This window comes from Phaseolus vulgaris, chromosome 1 (genome assembly GCF_000499845.2).
Source record: "Phaseolus vulgaris cultivar G19833 chromosome 1, P. vulgaris v2.0, whole genome shotgun sequence".
Classification (NCBI taxonomy): Eukaryota; Viridiplantae; Streptophyta; class Magnoliopsida; order Fabales; family Fabaceae; genus Phaseolus; species Phaseolus vulgaris.
In genome coordinates, this window is record NC_023759.2 from 50,645,302 (window position 1) to 50,662,815 (window position 17,514).

Here is a 17,514-nt window from a genome sequence, read left to right on the forward strand (position 1 = left end):
AGGGATTGTTGGATTAATTTGGGGAACAATGATTGGTAATGTGCCATTTTCTTATAATCTTGGTGCACTTGTGCTATTTGTTTCTTATTTTTTTATAATCATAATAAAATTTGATACATAAGTTTAAAAGTTTTTAAAAAATTAAAATTATGTTAGAATTGTCATAAATCTAACAAATAATTTTTGAATTTGACACTTCATTTATATATATCTTACAAGTATGTACAAGTGTTGTGTCCGATATATGTGTTCGACACAAACATCCCATTTAAGAAACGTGTCCGAACCTCGTAGTTACTCATGCTGCATCATTTCCTTATCAGAAACAAGATCCCAGGAGCTTGGTCCCAAACCATAGGTTTTTGAGGAGGGCGATGTCATCCTCGTCGAGGGATCAAGGGTTCTTCTCGTCCATGAGATTATATTTGTGTTACGTTACATCGTCTTTGAAGATTCCTCAGATTGTGATCTTGGTTCAGCCCAAATTTTTTTATGGAGTGAAGGAAAAGAAACCCAACGGAAAGGAATGGTTGGTAATGTACCCTATTCATTCTTTAAATCCAAAAATATTGCAGGTTTTAAAAATGAAGTAACATATCATTCACTCAACATAATATCACAAACAAAGAGAGGACACTAGAAGAGGCAGAGAAAGTCATACGTTTTCACAATTATGCAAAAGAAGCATCCCATGTTTATCCTTATTTTCTTCATTTTCCTGTTTAGTTTGTTCTGCAGAGGAGAAAGGATGTAATAATTTGTGAAGGTTTATTTGTTGGAGAGGTTATGGGGGAAGTGAGAGAAGGGAATGCACCAAAGAAGACAAAGTGAGAATGAGTGTTAGGTTGACTTCATCCATTAAGCAATTCAAAAACATTTGCATAAAGAAATACACTGAATCATTTAAAAAAAATACTAAATTGAAACTAAAAAACTCAAAATAATGAGACAACATAAAGTAAACCATAAACAAATTTGAGCTTTCCTTCATAAAATGAAAACATACAAAATCACATATTTAAGTTTTCCTTCATCAGAGAGAGAAAAGAGATATCCTTCAATTAGTCTCTGTATAAACGAATCACCCTTAAAATATTTCTACATTTTTATTACATTGGCATGCAAAAAAAATCAGCTACCTACTTTCTACCCACCACATACTTTAATATTGAAACTATAGCAGGCCAATACAATGGAGGGGCTTCATTTTTGAAAAAAAAAATGTCAAAAAATGAGCCCAAACATTGAAGACCAGAATCTCTGAATCCCTAAAATGTGATTCCAGAGAACAAATAGTGGATTTGACGAGACATGAGAAAAACAGGTTAGGCTTCATTAAGAAGCAAAAATAAAGACATGAATAAGAAGAGACAATTTTATATCTATAATACAATTTGCAGACACCAATGTTGAGCAGTCCAGGTAGGTTTGATCTCAACTTTTCTACAAGATCGTTCCCAGGAGCCAGATATGCAAGATAAGCAAATAACCAACAATTCCTAATCTTGCTTTAGGACGACTCATGAGAACTCGACCACCAGATACCCTGCATAGGGAAATCAAATTCCTGTTTATGAGTGTTTTTTTAAATTGAAATAAATGGAAATTTGCAACAGTAAAAATAGAGATGTATTCTCAGTTGTAAAACACTTCTGGCCGGTCTTTCTCAACACAGCATGCCGTTTATTGGGATTCTATGATTTAGAATTTTAGGTCTTCTGCTTTCAACACACGGCCATCAATTTTACCATGTAAATTTACGAGCTGACAAGCAATTTCAAACACTCTTCCTTTACCATTGGTTTAAAAAAGTAAAAGAAAATAGCAATCTTACCAGAGTCCATCAATACGATCTGCAATGAGCTTTCCCTGTTTTGGTACAAATCCAGAAGTGTTTAGAGACTTGAATGCATGACCTGCAAAGTAACCCAGAATTAAGTCTTCAAAATTTCAAATCAAGAAATTCACAATAATGAGAAGCTCATAATTACCTTTATCCTCATCCGTATCCACCCTGCTAATCAAATTATCAGACTCCGTACTAATATCAAGTGCAAGATGGTCAGCAGATCCTTTTCGCATATTCCGTGCATGAGCAGCTGATGGGACAGGGGATATTGCTTGCTTGCCACGTGATGAACCCTGTGTAAAGAAGTAAACACTTAACATATGCATTTCCCTCAATCACTTTAACACATAATTCGAGATTGCATCATAATATAAATGAATTGATAAAAGAAAAAGCAAGACATGGTCAGTACGAAATCAAATGAATATCCAATATATGCATGTAAAGGGGGAAATTACCCATCAAAACAAACTTCTAGCTAATCCGCATTTATTTCAAGAAACAAAATACAGCACCGGTAGATAGACATATCTACATGTCATATTTCAGGAGCAATTCATGAAGACAAAGACAGGTGTTAACTAAAGACACATTAAACCATCAATATTATGTCAGGAAAAGAATCACAGGATATGTTTTTAATTAGTCATTGAAACATTAAATTTTGAACTTAAATATCCTTGCAGATATACTTCTAATATCACATTATGTAAGAACTATAAGCTCAGTAAACAAGGTTAAAATTGACCACCTCTTCAACTTCAGTTATCTCAGACCCAGTAGGTAATGAGGATGCTTCATATATGCTCCTGTCCTGGACAATGTCTGGCAGAGAAGTCTTATCTTGAAGTGAATCTTCAAGTAGTTTAACCTTGGTTGTTAATTGATCAATAACCTTCTGACTTCCAACTAACTTAGTATCAAGTTCTTGGGCCTTGGATTTTGAATCATCACATTCTGAAATAATGGCAATAATATGGTTTTCCAATGCTGGTATTAATTCCTTCAAACCTTTAGATTTCCTATTTACAACCCATTCACCGGCTCCCAAAATATCCATAATTTTTTCTAATACAAGGGTGAGCTCAGACATTTCATTCTTGAGTAATTTTGCATCTTCACAGTTTCTACTGAGTTGTTTAACTTCCTCCTTCATATCCTTAATTTCAAGATCCTTCGTTTCAAGGATTGACTGCAGCTTTTCTTTATCATGAGAAAGAGAGTTTAATTGATTATGCAACCTAGTAATACTATCAATAATATAAGAGAGTTTTTTCATGGGAGCTGAAGTAGGTAGTTCCAAGTCATCTTCAGACTCTACAATAGGGATTTTGATCCTATCTATCTTCTCAAAGAGATCTCTCATTTGAGATGATGTAAGGAGGGAGTTTTCTGCCAATGGAAAATGAAGATACGAAATTAAATCAACATATGAAATTAAATAAAATCCAATATGGTTAAGTCAAGAAAGGTTTCAAATTTCTTTACCTTCTTTTGCCAACAAAACATTGTGCATAGAAGAAATCTCAGCCTCTTTTTCATTCAATTTTTCTTCTAGGGCATGACAGCTCTGTAACTTATCCTTAAGCTCACTGCAAGCACTTTGCAGTGATTGAATATCGGACTCCAGCTGCGAAACTCTGTTTTTATTTAAGTCTCTATCATCTGTGACTGATTCAAAAGCAACTGTTGCTTCTTTCAATTTATTCTGTAAATCTTCAATTGTTGCATCTAACTGCTCACTTCTACCTTCAAACTGTCTAATCAAAGTTTGAGTTTTTCTAGAAGCGTTAATCAACTTATGTGTGGCCTCCACGTATTTACTGTTCTTAAGATGATCTGCTTGTGCACCTGCTTCAAGGTTTAACTCTTCAACCTCAGAAATGGAGTCTAGCTGCCCGAGATTCTTGTCAACTTCACTCTGAAGTGCAATGGTAGAATCAGTGCACGCAGATAGCAATACACTGATATTGTTTTGTAAACTATCAATAATATTTTTCTGTTCTTCTTTCAACTTTTCCATGGTATTTGCTTCTTCTTTCATACTTTCGATGTTCTGAACAATAGTCTCCGAGATGGTCTCTGTTTCCAATAGTTTTTCATGGAGAGGAGAAATGAACTCATCCATACAATTTGAAAATTCATCAAACCTATCTGCAATGTGTTTGTTGCTCAACTCAAACCCTTTCACAATCTTTCCAAATGACGAGATTATGGTGTCAATATCGGCACCATCAATCTCTGTGTTGTCCAGTTCAACTTCAAAATTGTGAGAACCATCCAAGAATGTTTTTCTCATAAGTGGATTTTCCTGGAACAAACAACACATTAAAAAAAGATAGACAAAACCATATTAACAAAACAAAACAACAATAGACACACACACACACACATGCAGTAAGGATGATTCAACAGAATGAAAAGATTTGAAACAGCACACTTGATATCAAAAGCCCTGTGTAATTTTCTAATCAATACACACATGATGCAATAATCACCATTAACTTTTTCAATTATATGTGGATACATATATGTTATGGGTCAGAAGACTTGGATGGCATATACGCACAGGTTAATTAAGTATTCAGTGTATGGAATAGGAGAAAATAATAACAACCAAAAGTGGGTGGTAACAATACTACCTCCATCACTAGCTGTCCCTTTGAGTCCTTTGCAGTCAAGGCAACATTATCTCTAATTTTGTTGAGAACGAGATTCATATTCTTCAGGGTCTCACATTTCCTCTCAAAGAATTGTTTTATTCTGGGAAATAGAGTAGTGTCTTTCAAGAGCACCTGAAGATCATTAAGGAGTCCAATGAGCTTTAAGGACCTGTTTTCTAAGCTGCCATTCTTTCCAGCTAACTCGTCCATGCAGGAATTTAACTTCAAACCAAGTGAAGATATCTCCTGCTTTGCAATTTTATTTGAATCTTCCAAGGCAGAAACATTATCTTGTGCCTTCGATAATGCATCCTCCAGTGATTTTATAGTTTCAGAGGTACCTACCAAATTGTTGGCATGATTTGCAGCTTCATCTTGCAGCTTCTTCAATTCATTTTCCATCTCAATCTTGACAACTTGATCAGCATTATACTTTTCAGTCAATAAATTGACATTACCCTCAACCTCAGATAGTCTATCTTCTAGATCCTTAATGGTCCTGCTAGCCTGTGCCAGTTTGCTTGTTTGACTGGCTGCTTCATCTTTAAAACTCTCTAACACTTGCTCTGCAGCTACTCTGCTAACTTGAGCCTGCTCTTTCTCTTCGGAAAGAATAGAAATATCTTTTTCTGCTTGTGATAAGGCCTCTTCAAGTGACTGATTAGTACCCTCAACCTGATATAGTTTATCTTCTAGATCCTTTATGGTCCTGCTGGCCTCTGTCAGTTTGCTTGTTTGACTGGCTGCTTCATCTTTAAAACTCTCTAACACTCTCTCTGCAGCTACTCTGCTAACTTGAGTCTGCTCTTTCTCTTCGGAGAGAATAGAAATATCTTTTTCTGCTTGTGATAACGCATCTTCAAGTGACTTCTTATTACCCTCAACCTGATATAGTTTATCTTCTAGATCCTTTATGATCCTGCTGGCCTCTTCCAGTTTGCTTGCTTGACTGGCTGCTTCATCTTTAAAACTCTCTAACTCTCTTTCTGCAGCAACTCTGCTAGCTTGAGCCTCCTCTTTCTCTACAGAAAGAATAGAAATATTTTTTTCTGCTTCTGATAAGGCATCTTCAAGTGACTTATTGGTACTACAAACCTCAGCAAATTTTTCTTTAACTTTCTGTAACTCTTCCTCAATTTTTGCCTTTCGATGTTCTAATTCTGTTTTTTCTTCAGCAAGTTGAGAAACACTGTCATCCGAAGATGATAACTCCCGTTCAAGGGATTTTACAGTGGCTTGGGATTCAGCTACTTTAATTTCAAGTATACTGGTCTTCTCCTTCACTAGCTGCAACTCTTGCTCTATGTGTACCTTAGCATCTTGGCATTCACTGACATAACCAGCAAGCCACTTCACCTTTTCTATTGGTTCATCAAAAACAGGCTCAACGGGAAGAATGATACCATCAATACACTGCATCACTTTCTGTAACATGTTATTGCTCTCCATTAAGAACTGTTCTAACTGAGTCCTCTCCCTTTTCATTTCCAGAAGATCAGCCTCTAGCTTTGGGATGCTTTCCACATCACTGGACAATCTGTTGATCTCATCCCTGTATTCAGAAACAGCAGATTCTTGCTTCTGCAAATCAACCTTCAACTGCTCAATCTCTGAGTTCCTTTCATTTAGAAGACCTTTTAGATTGTCCCTATCTTGAACCAGCCCCTTTCCTTTCTTAACTGCCATGGACAACTTGTCCCTAATCATGGTAGTCTTCTCCTCTGATCGATCAAGATCTTGCAGCAGAGAACTCCTTTCTTCTTTCAGTGTTATAATTTCCTGAGATGCCACTTTCAATTCTTCTGAAAGCTTATTCATACCTGATCTAATTAGCATCTCCTCTTCCAGTATATCTTCGCAGAGTATTAAACCTTGATCTCTAACGTACAAGAGACTTTGAATCTTTTCAAACAACTCAGAATCAATATTAGATGCTCTAGAGAAGGGACCACTTTGACCTTTTATAATTTGAAAGCATATGTCGATGATCACAGAGGTGTTGGAATAGTCAACCCCTTCATCTTCCCTGTTCAGGCCACAAAGATCAACTAACATATTGACTATCTGATCCTTCTCCGAAGAAATCAGACAGTTCTTGCCAATAAGCTCGTCATATTTGAACTTCAAATCAGTTAATTCTGACAGAAGGTAATCTTTTTCCTGCAATTCCAGCAAAAGAAAAACACTCAACTGATCAATATTGTAACGGGATGCTTCCATGATTGTGGAATTTTCTTCCTGTAGAGTGTACACGAAGTCCCGGGCCCTAAGAAAAGAATCCACAAGCCAATTCATTTGTGATTCCAAATCATATGATGAAACAGGCTCTGGTAGGTCCACTAGAGATAGAGCTTCCTTCAATTTGCATAACTCTATGAAGGCTTCCTTCAGTGTATTTCTCTCATCCGCAAGCCATCTGAGTTTCTCTGGCACATCAAACATTCCAGGTTCATCAGGTTTGGCATAACACAAGATTTCTTCCACTTGATCAAAAATTTCATTCTTTTCTAATAATGAGTTCTGTAGGGATGCAACCATATTTTCACTGTGGGACAACTCTTCCTTAGCAAGCTCAGCAGCTTGGAGTGCAACTGACTTCTCTTGCAATTCAATCAAACATTTCTCAAGCTCGCTGGATTTATCAGCCAGAGACTTCTTTAATGAATCTCGCTGCTGTACCAACGCCTTTCCTTTTGTCACAGCCATACTAAGCTTTTCTTTGGTATTAGCACATTTAACCTTTTCCTGCTCAAGTTCTGTTTTCAAATTTCCTAGTTCAGTATTTAATGTCCCTATCATCACCTTTTCCTTATCAAGCTCATCAACCAATTTCCGGTTTTCATCTTCTAACTGAGCCAGTTTTTCAACCACTTCTGTCTCCTTTCTTTTGAGCTCCAGTAACCCATTATGAGCACCAGCAAGTATGTTCCCATATTCCTGCTCTTTAGAATCCAAGCCTACCTCGGAGAAAGATTGCCCAAGTTGATAAATTTCAGAAAGAATCTGATTATACTTTCCAATTAGATGCGTAGTGCCTTCTTCAATATAAACTATTTTTCCACTAATAGAACCATCCAATACTTGTTCTTGAGCGACAACTGTTGCAAGAGAGGATATCATATTATCTATCGAACTCTCAATATTACTATCCTTTTCAAGTTGAGCTTGAGCTGAAACCTGAAAATTGTCGTTAGATACCATCAACTGAGCAAGCTTTGTATTAAGATCCTCTATTTCACGGTCCCTGGTAGACAAATGTTCGCGAAGATTACTTATAGTGGTTTCTTTGTTTGACTGTTCTTCTGAAGCAGTGTTCACAAATTCCAAACATTCTTTTATCATCTCCCTCAACAGAAAATCACTCACTTCCCTATCTCCAACTTCAGTTTCATTCTCTTTGCCAGTGAGAGTCTTGAGCTGACAATGAAGATCAAGCACTCCCTGTGTAACAGTTTGTCTTTCTTCCTGCCAACCCAAAAAAGAATAATGAGTACTTCACATCAAAATTCAATCCGTGCTAGCTAAACCCACTCTCAATACAAACGACAAACCTGGTATTCCTGCAAAATCCGTTCCTTCTCAGCATCAGCTTCCTCCAGCTGGCCTGGGGAGTGACCATCCCCCCCTCCATTGCCCATTTCAACAGAATGCCTCTGCTGTTCATGCATGACTTCATTTTCCTCCGTCGCGTCATCTTCATTTTTCTCAGTTGCAACTTCTTCATCCTTTTGCCCGGTTAACTCATCCGGACAATCAACAAACATGTCATCCCTATCCCTGGGAGTATCCTCTGCAGATTTTTCATCATCAGGATCCCTGAGATCAACACGCTCTCCCTGCTTCACTCACATGAATACCAAAGCATAAGCGTTCGGCATTGCCCAATTTTCGTAGCTCAGGTAATAAACAATTGGTAACCAACAAGTACCTGGTCTTGATTTGTACCAGTGTTCGATTCGGTATCCACATTCGATTGGTCGTTCACCACACCACCACCCGAATCCGAATCCGAAACCAGCTCCTCTACGTGATTCTCAGACATCTCAACATTCAATTTCCTCACTCCAAAACGAGATTCGGATCTGCAATTTCTATTCCCTTCAAAAAAAAAAAATCACAAACGATAACTTAAACAAAAATAAAACCAATTAAAAATGCAAGATCAAATCGATTCAATCCAACAGCAGGAAAACGAGCTTGAACATTTATTTTGATACGAAACCCTAAAATGAAATTGACTTGGAAAACCTGAAATAGCAGAGTGAAAGCCAAACAAACTGTAAATGCATACCTGTTTGTTCAGACGATGAATTTCGGATTGTAAGAAAAATAATAAAATTTTCAGAAGCAGATTTTATTTTATTAATTTTTATTATAGTTTCTGGATTCGTACTACAGATCCTGAAACTGGTATGTGCTAAACGGCACCGTTGCGAGACTCCTCGTTGACCTTTCTCCCTGTTTTTTTCGTACTCATAAACGATATCATTTGGATTCGGAAGAGCTCATACGTCACTTTCTAATTTTTCTATGAATTATAAAAAAATTTCATTACAATTCATTTTTTTTTCAAAATTATAATGTGTTAGCATTATTAGGATTAATTATATTCGAAATATTGTTTATTTTAAAGTTTTTAAATTTTATTTTTAAATATATCTTTATGGATTAAAGAAAAAATGTATACATAATTTTTTATTGATATCTACTCATAAACAAAGTAGGATTATATAGAATATACTGAAATGTGATTTTCAAATATTGGTTTAAGATAAACATTTTTTCATTTTAAAAAATGATGATTTATTACATTATTTTATGAATTACACATTTATAAGTTTTAAAGGAATTTTGTTATCTTTTTTTGGAAAAACTTAAAATTACAAGAATTAACAAAAAAATAAAAATAATAATTATTAAATAGTTAATTAGTTTGAATATTGAGATGAAGATTTGTATATTATTATCTATTAAAAATTCACCTGAACACACTTCTTCAAGAGAAAGTCCTAGATCTTAAGTCTATATCTTTAATAAAAAATACAAGAGATTATAAGAGAAATAAAAAAATTGACTTAATTAGGTTTGAAGTAATCATAAATTTAATTATTTTTAATTGAGATTCTGTTAAAATATTTAAAATTTATTCAATCCAATATTTGAATGAGTCTTCTGTTTGTTCTTTTGTGTTTTTTTTTTGTCAACTTAATGTCTTTATTGTTATTTTACATAGTTGTTCCTTATGTCTGGATGATAAAAAATAAAAAATAAAAATACATTAAATTATTTTAAGTCTGTCATGAATTTGAGTATGATAACTTGATTTTTTTTATAAATTTTCACTAAAATATTAAAAAAAACATAAAAAATTTAAATACTTAAATAATAATCTTTTAATAAGAAAATATTAAAAATATTCAAATTTATAAAGAATTAAAAAAAATTATCTAGAAAAACAACATGCAAGCAATATTATTCCAAAGTAACAATTACAATCAAACAATACTATTACGATTAAAAAATATATAAATTTTTAATTTTCAATAAATATTTAATTAAAGAGATCCAATCTAGTTAAAATTTAATTAGATTTAACAAAACTTAGTAATAAATAGAAAAAAAAAACAAATCTAGAAAAGTTTAAACATTTTCCTTGGTTATTTGATGGTAGTGATAATTATAAATAACAAATTATCTTTTTAAATCCCAATTCAATACATCCCAACTATAATTGTTAATTAATTTTAAATGTGAATTAATTAAAGAAACGTTTCGTTGGCGAAGGCTCTGTTTGTTTCCCTGTCATTTATTGTTAAACACTTTCTTTTGACTTTGCCTCTCTTTCATTTAGATTGACTAGTATGCAATACTTTTTGAAAAATAATTAATATATATTTATGAGATTCGGATACGTCTCTTATATAACGTGTTCGTATTAGACACACGTATCGAATATCGACACTTTTAGTATACGTACTGTAAAATGTTTAATAAAAAAAATATTTGTTAAATTTCTGACAATTCTGACATAGTTTTAATACAATTTCAAAAAAGATAAATATATTAATTTTTATTATCATTATAAAAATAAGGAACAAAATATTTTGAACCAGTTGTGAAAAACATTTTTCTGTTAAAAAAATTAAAACATATTTACACACAAAAATCTTTATTATCAATTTATATAATTTATAATTATATAATATATAAATTTGTGTCCCGTATCTACTTATCTTTATTTTCGTGTATATGTGTATTAATACTAGTTAACACATAATATAATTCAATCCTATAAGATAATAATAAGACATTAAGTCACATTTAATTATAATAATGATAATAATAGGGTTAGGTCCCATGTCAAATATATCAAAATTGATGGCCAATTTTTTTATAATTAAACTCAGTTATGATGTAAGCTTCCCTATCATATTCAAATACATTCTATTACAATCATTTTAAGATATAAATTAAGTTGAAACCTAGAAAAATCAAGAAACTAATTCGCATAAAAAGTGGATATGAAAAGTTATACTTTTCCACCTTCCACCAAGACTAACATTAAATGTGGTAAAATGAAAAAAAAAATAGAAAAAAGTTATGTATTTATTGTACAATTCAAACTTTTGTGCAAAATTTCAAAGACCACACCTCATTATTTCCGCACCTAAATGCTTAAGCTTTTAAAGAAGATTAATTCATGAATCAGACATTGTCTTAATTCTACAACCCAACCTATGCTGGCAGTTTAGGTTCTGTCCTAATAAAACTGGAAAATGTATTTTCCTAATTTTTAATGCATACTTCTAAATTTCAATGCACAAAATAATGAAAATAAATAAATAAATTCATAATTATTTCAATACAATCAATATATAATAATAATAAAATTATAATTATTCTAATTATTCTGCTACAGTCAATATAGTTTCATATAGTTTAGAATAAGACAATTTAAATACACATTTTTCCTATAGTTTAAAATAAGACAATTCACAAAACCGTAACAGAACATTTACGGTAAAATAAAACCAGAACATTGACGGTAAAATAAAACCGTAATAGAACCCTGACATAAAGTCTGTTCAGACTTGTTATTGTCTGATATTTTTTATGCAATTACAAAAGCAAACGATTTTGAAAGCAGAGAAACTAAAAATATAAATAAATAAATAAACAAACATTACCACAAACTTTGAATTATATTTTCCTCTTGATGATTTTCAAGTGTTCAAATTCCCAACATACATTACAGTCACAGAACAGAATCATTTTCTCAACATACAAGAATATTTAGCTTAATGGATCCTTCATACAAGGGATTCCAGGTTAATTGCAAGAACAATGTCTACAATGGAGACATATATCACAGGGGTAAGAAGAATGGTTTTTCTGGGCCAAAAAACCAGAAACATCTCTTACCAGAACAACTGTGATTACACTACCAGAGTAGTTTCTTTCTGAACCAGACTCTATTCACATTTGTATTCCGGAACTTCCTATCTGTACAATTTTTTTTGTTCTTACTCAATAATTAGATGAGGTATTCATAATACATTAGGAAAAGTGCTTCTGGGTGATCTTTTGGCAGCTTGCTGATATAGAGGTAAAAACGCAACAAGTCCTCTTTAGAAACTGTTTCAGCATCAACAACATCATCATCACAAGTTAGTACCCAAAGATCCTCTGAATTAACTCTCCTCAAGCTCCCACGACAAAAAGGACAAGACTCTGACTTTCTGTTCCTGCAATCAGAAATGATAAACCATTGGAAATGGCATAGAAAATTGAAACTTGATCATATGGGGCATGAACAAATATTTCAATTACCACTTGCGGTAGCATTTGATACACATGGCATGGCAGCAACCAGGTAAAACCATTTTGGTGCAAGGCTCTAAGCAAATTCCACATTCATCTTCTCTTTGCAAATCAATATTGGTGAGTCTCCCACTTGCTTCAATCAACTTGTTGCCATAGCTTGAACCTTCTATGCTTGTTTGTCCTTCTTCAACAGCCTCCAGCTTCTCCAAACTACCATGAAGTCGTTGGAGAGATGGCAATATAACAGCTAAAAGTTCAATTTGTGATAACATAAACAATGTGAGGAATAGCACAGCCACAAACGGATTATACTTTTGACTAAAGAAAAAGTTAAAAAAGGTTTTTCTTTTTCAAAGTCAAACATTCACGCACCATAAAAGTCCCCAATGGTAGCCTTCCTTCCATGTGTAGACATGTTTGATCTACCATCATTGTGTACCTTGTAAATTATGAGAGCAACAACATCAAAAACATGAAACATGGGTATTATAAACCAAAACTGTCGAAAACAGTAAAACATAAAAGGATCACCACAAAAAACATGGGTACCTTGTATATAATCACATGGAAGAGGTTGAGATACTTATGGAGAAAGCCTGCGCAAGAACAATCCATCCATTGTAGAAATAACAGGACGAGAGGAGCCAACTGATTGTAAACCAATTTCATTTGGAGAATAGTCCCACCCTTGGCTCTGGGAATTGCAGCAGCCCTAGAAGAGGGTAGCACAACACAATCCAAATTCAAAACAAATACAAAAACCACAATCAAATTCACCAGCGACAAGCAAATTCCTATCATGAGCAACAAATTCAAATGACCCTTTTGGTATAAGTTGATCGTGTTCCTTTTATTGAAAGTAACCAACTTGAAAACTATTGATAACCCTGTTGATAACCAACAAAAACCAGAAGAACCTCTCCCACCCACTTTTTTCTTAGTACCCAAAACAACATACACAGAAGGAAAGTTCATGAATTGATGAAAAAAACTTAAAGGGGAGGGGAAATATCAGACTCACAAAGCATTGGCGTGCTGTATATCAGCCTCAAGTACTTTGAGGGAATCGTGGTAAGGCAAACGGTAAAGTTGGTACGGAATCATTGCCATCTTTCCCTTTACTTTGTGAAAAGCTGAAGCACGGAAGAAAGAGAAAACTGAACAGGTTACAGAAAGAGAGAGAAGTGATGAAAATTGATGAAGACCCTTATCCTAATCCCCACCTAAAAAAAAGGAAAACCAAGAAAGAGAAGTGAAGAATCGAGAGAAGAAAAAGTAGGGCTAGGTTTTTTGAAGTTTTGTGACCCAAAGTTTGAAGCTTTTTGAGAGGATATATGAGTTGAGGAGAGTGTGGTTGGGTTTCGGTGTTTGGGTGTTGCGGTGGGTGAGGTAAGGAATGCCGTAACACAAACGATGCGTTGCGTTGTGTTGCGTATTGCGTTTTTTCCCATGACGAGATTATCACCATACCCACGATAATCGCTACGAGACAACGAGAATTATACGATATACGACACAAACAACAACACACAAGAAACACAGACAACTTGGGTTTGTATGTAAAAGAATATGGATAAGACATATAATCGATACAAAAATGCAAAAAAGATTAATCATGGATTATTTTTTAAAAATTAAATAAATTTCTAAATTAGAAATACTAATTGAAAATCTTTCTATAAACTTAAAATTAATTTTCATAGTTTAAAACTGTGAAGATTCGGTCAAAAAATTATATCATAAGATCTAATTAAATGTTGTAATGGAAGATTTAAATAGTTGAACGACCAAGTAACTTAAACGAATACAAAATTATAAATTAATTAATTAATTAAATATTCAATGAAAATATTATTTTATTTCATAACTCTATTGACAACAAAAATTAGGTTAAATTTAAATGTTATCCTCCTCTAATTTTTACCCACAACTTTTATCTTCTACTTTTAATTTTAAAATTTCAGACTTTATATTTAAAAAGTTCTTAACTTTGCGTCAACTCTCAATTCCACCACATTTAAATTAATTAAGTTATTTCTTAATGATACTTTAAATAAATATGTTTGGATCTAACATTTAATTGAATATAAAACAAATTATTTGGAAAATTGAGAATTGAATATAAGTTATAATTTTTCTTAAAACAAATATTGAAATTATACACACAAAAAAACGTGTGAAAATTGAATTGGGTGATATTAGAATTTATCCAAAAAGAAAAATTGTGTGCTATTCGTGGTAGGAATCTTAGCATGACAAAGTATTTATGTTCTTATTCTTTCTCTGTCCTCTTTCTTTCTAGTATGCTCATGGTTAGCTTATCTAGGGTTTATCTTGTCCTATTCTACTGTTTTTCTTGATTTTAATATATATATATATATATATATATATAAAAGGAATATTTCATTTTGATAATGTTTTTTTTATATTAATGTTCCCACATATTTTGTTTTTTTTTTCTTTTTTTTTTCTCTTTGTAATTTATTATTTCTTAACAAAAGTTCAATAGGAAATTATCTAATATGATAAAACATGGATGTAGTGCATGTTTTGCATTAAATAAAAATGAAGAGTTAAATATGTTTTAGGTTTCATTTAAAATAAGTAAATTTTGTGTTAGAAGTTTGTATATTTTTTTATTATATTTATTAAAATATAAAATTAATATTTTATTTTTTATTGTCAAATGACATCGATAAACTATTTTATTTTTATTTATGAGAAATTTATCTAGACATCCCACACAACATCGAATAATAGATACATACATGTATAAAGTATTTTTACATTGATCCATATTAAGAAATAAACTTTAAGTTTAATTTAATTTTATAAAACCGATATATTAAGAAGTGAACTCCGTGTCTAATTTAACTTTATAACATCGATTTTTTTATTTTATTTATTTTATTAAAGTTTTCATGTTAGGTATCACTATGCAACTTGACATTTCAGCTAGGCTGACACCTCAAATATATAACATCGACATTTTAAGAAGTCAACTTTTAAATTTAATTTAACTTTGTAAAACTGGTTTATAAGGTAAGGTTTGTATTACACTTATATTTTATGAAATATCTTAAACACTAGTTGAAGTGTAACAATCCACATATAAAAAAATTATAATGTAAAATAAATATTATTTCAAATTTAAAAAAATGGAAAAGTGAAGATTTCTTTGATAAAATCAACCCAAATTCAAACCTTGATTAAAAAAAAATTCCATTATCCTTTTTTTTGTTATATTTATGCGTCCTATCCTAATCTTGTTGTAACACGCATAATTTGGCTGCTCAATAAATAGAAAACATTACGTTAGCAATTAATATTCTAAGAAGCATTATATTACATTATTATTTTATTTTAGATTCCAGGATTAGGTTTATGTACTGTATAATCCATCAAAATAAAGTCAAATCCACGCATACTTTATTTTATTATAATAAAGATTACTATAATACGTTACAATATTCAAGCTTCTTAAAATAAACGATATATATAAAACATTTTATTCTAGATATACCTGTGATATATAATACCATCAATTAATTCGACAACGACGAAGTAGAATTATTGGTAATAATTTTAATTTTCAAGTTATTCAAATGATTCAAATAATGTAAAATTTCGGTCCAAAAATGGAGAAAAACATGTTGACTTTTATTGATTTTAACTCAAAAAAACTCCATCAAATATAAATTGTGTTTGCCTTTTTCTAAATTGAGTTTAAACCAAATAAATAAATTTAAAGTCATTTTTTCCTCTTTTTAAATCAAGTTGCGTTTATCTCGTGATTTTTTCAGTAATAAAAAAAAGTTAACCTCTAAAACAGTTATTTAGAAGTTAATTAACCGATTAAGATATTTTAAAAGTCATCCATAAATTTTGAGTTCTTTCTGTCATGTTATAATTTGCTTGATTTAAAATTTTGTGCAGTGCAGAAAATTGCAAGTTAATGGGTAAAAACAAGTTGAGTAATATTTTCAACAACTAAATTATGCATTTCCTCAATCTAGTAAATTTCACTTTCCTTTTCTTCTTTTTCATTTTTTCATTTACTCAATTCTTTTTTTTCCTGGTCAAGTTTCTTACCATTATAAAAAAAAACTTTATAACAAAAAAAATTATTCTTTCTAAAAAAAGATTTTTTTAGAGGATTCACCGAGATATTTAACAATAACTAAATGAGTCAAACTTACGGAATTGACATTATTTTCAACCCAAAATCTTAAGACAATAAGTTCATAGATCTTATTTTTTTACATGGTTTTAAATTTTCTCATCCTTAATTATACTGCTCACATATTTGTCTAAGTTGGTATCACTAATGGGCCTTTCGAAAATGGATTCACAAAGAAGATTCAATAATAATGAGACGTGAGTTAAACTTACATAAGCAATTAACATCACCTTCAACTCAAAACTCAGAAAATAAATTTATGGATATTTTTTTTATATGGTGTTAAACTTTCTATTTTTATTCAATGTAAGACTTAATTCTAATTTGGATTCCTATGACTAGTTACATATAACCAAATGAAATCCAAAAAACTTGATTCCAACTAGTAGTCAAATAGAGAGCAAGAAAGAATAATACATTTTCTTTAGTTGGTTATAAGATTTAAGGTTATATTATCATATAAAAATATATTAAAATAATAATATTGAAAATTGTAAAGTAATTGTATAAAAAATGTGCGTCGTCATGTATCATTACCCTATTAGTATTACGACAATGGAAAAAAACAAAAGAAAACAATGATAAAGAATGCAGAAAACTGACCATGATCTGAAGCAAAAATAGAGAAGTATCTGGTTGAGGGGAGGCAACACTATTTGAGAAGTTAGGGCTCTGAATTTCTAGAAAACTTGTAAGCAAAGTCTTACGTGAAGACTCTGGCTTTGAATATCCTAAAGATGATAACTTCACTTTATTTTCTTTGGCCTGTAGGCACCGTGTTCTTCTACACATTGCATGCCAATTTCAACAACCCTCCAAACTAAGGGAATGTTCCATGATGCTTATCACATCTCCTTTACCAATTAAGGATCTTACATGCAAAACAAGTAAATTTGCATTAAGGCTACAAAGTATTTTCTAACTATATATCAAAAATATGAATAAGAAACACTGATATAGATATTAATACAACACAGAGTTATTATTTTATTTTTACT

The 17,514-nt window shown here is 31.9% G+C and overlaps 2 protein-coding genes across 5 annotated transcripts; both read right to left on the reverse strand.

The window, feature by feature from the left end:
- Positions 1 to 1,051: 1,051 nt before the first annotated feature.
- LOC137815206 (trans-Golgi network-localized SYP41-interacting protein 1) lies at positions 1,052 to 8,997 on the reverse strand. 4 transcript variants are annotated; one of them, XM_068618291.1, is made up of 9 exons: positions 8,804 to 8,997; positions 8,441 to 8,610; positions 8,064 to 8,351; positions 4,492 to 7,977; positions 3,338 to 4,160; positions 2,601 to 3,241; positions 1,992 to 2,142; positions 1,835 to 1,916; positions 1,052 to 1,546 (listed from the first exon to the last, which is right to left on the reverse strand). In XM_068618291.1, the coding sequence occupies exons 2-9, from the start codon at positions 8,552 to 8,554 to the stop codon at positions 1,444 to 1,446; spliced, it is 5,688 nt and encodes a 1,895-aa protein (XP_068474392.1). In that variant the 5' UTR covers positions 8,555 to 8,610; positions 8,804 to 8,997; the 3' UTR covers positions 1,052 to 1,443. The 4 variants fall into 4 exon arrangements, with proteins under 4 accessions (XP_068474392.1, XP_068474390.1, XP_068474389.1 ...); XM_068618289.1 differs by having other exon boundaries at positions 8,064 to 8,348; positions 8,804 to 8,991; XM_068618288.1 differs by having other exon boundaries at positions 8,761 to 8,811.
- A 2,698-nt stretch (positions 8,998 to 11,695) lies between these two features.
- LOC137815207 (E3 ubiquitin-protein ligase AIRP2-like) lies at positions 11,696 to 13,810 on the reverse strand. The gene is made up of 5 exons (XM_068618292.1): positions 13,358 to 13,810; positions 12,886 to 13,048; positions 12,709 to 12,775; positions 12,343 to 12,583; positions 11,696 to 12,257 (listed from the first exon to the last, which is right to left on the reverse strand). The coding sequence occupies exons 1-5, from the start codon at positions 13,444 to 13,446 to the stop codon at positions 12,047 to 12,049; spliced, it is 771 nt and encodes a 256-aa protein (XP_068474393.1). The 5' UTR covers positions 13,447 to 13,810; the 3' UTR covers positions 11,696 to 12,046.
- Between the last annotated feature and the right edge of the window lie 3,704 nt (positions 13,811 to 17,514).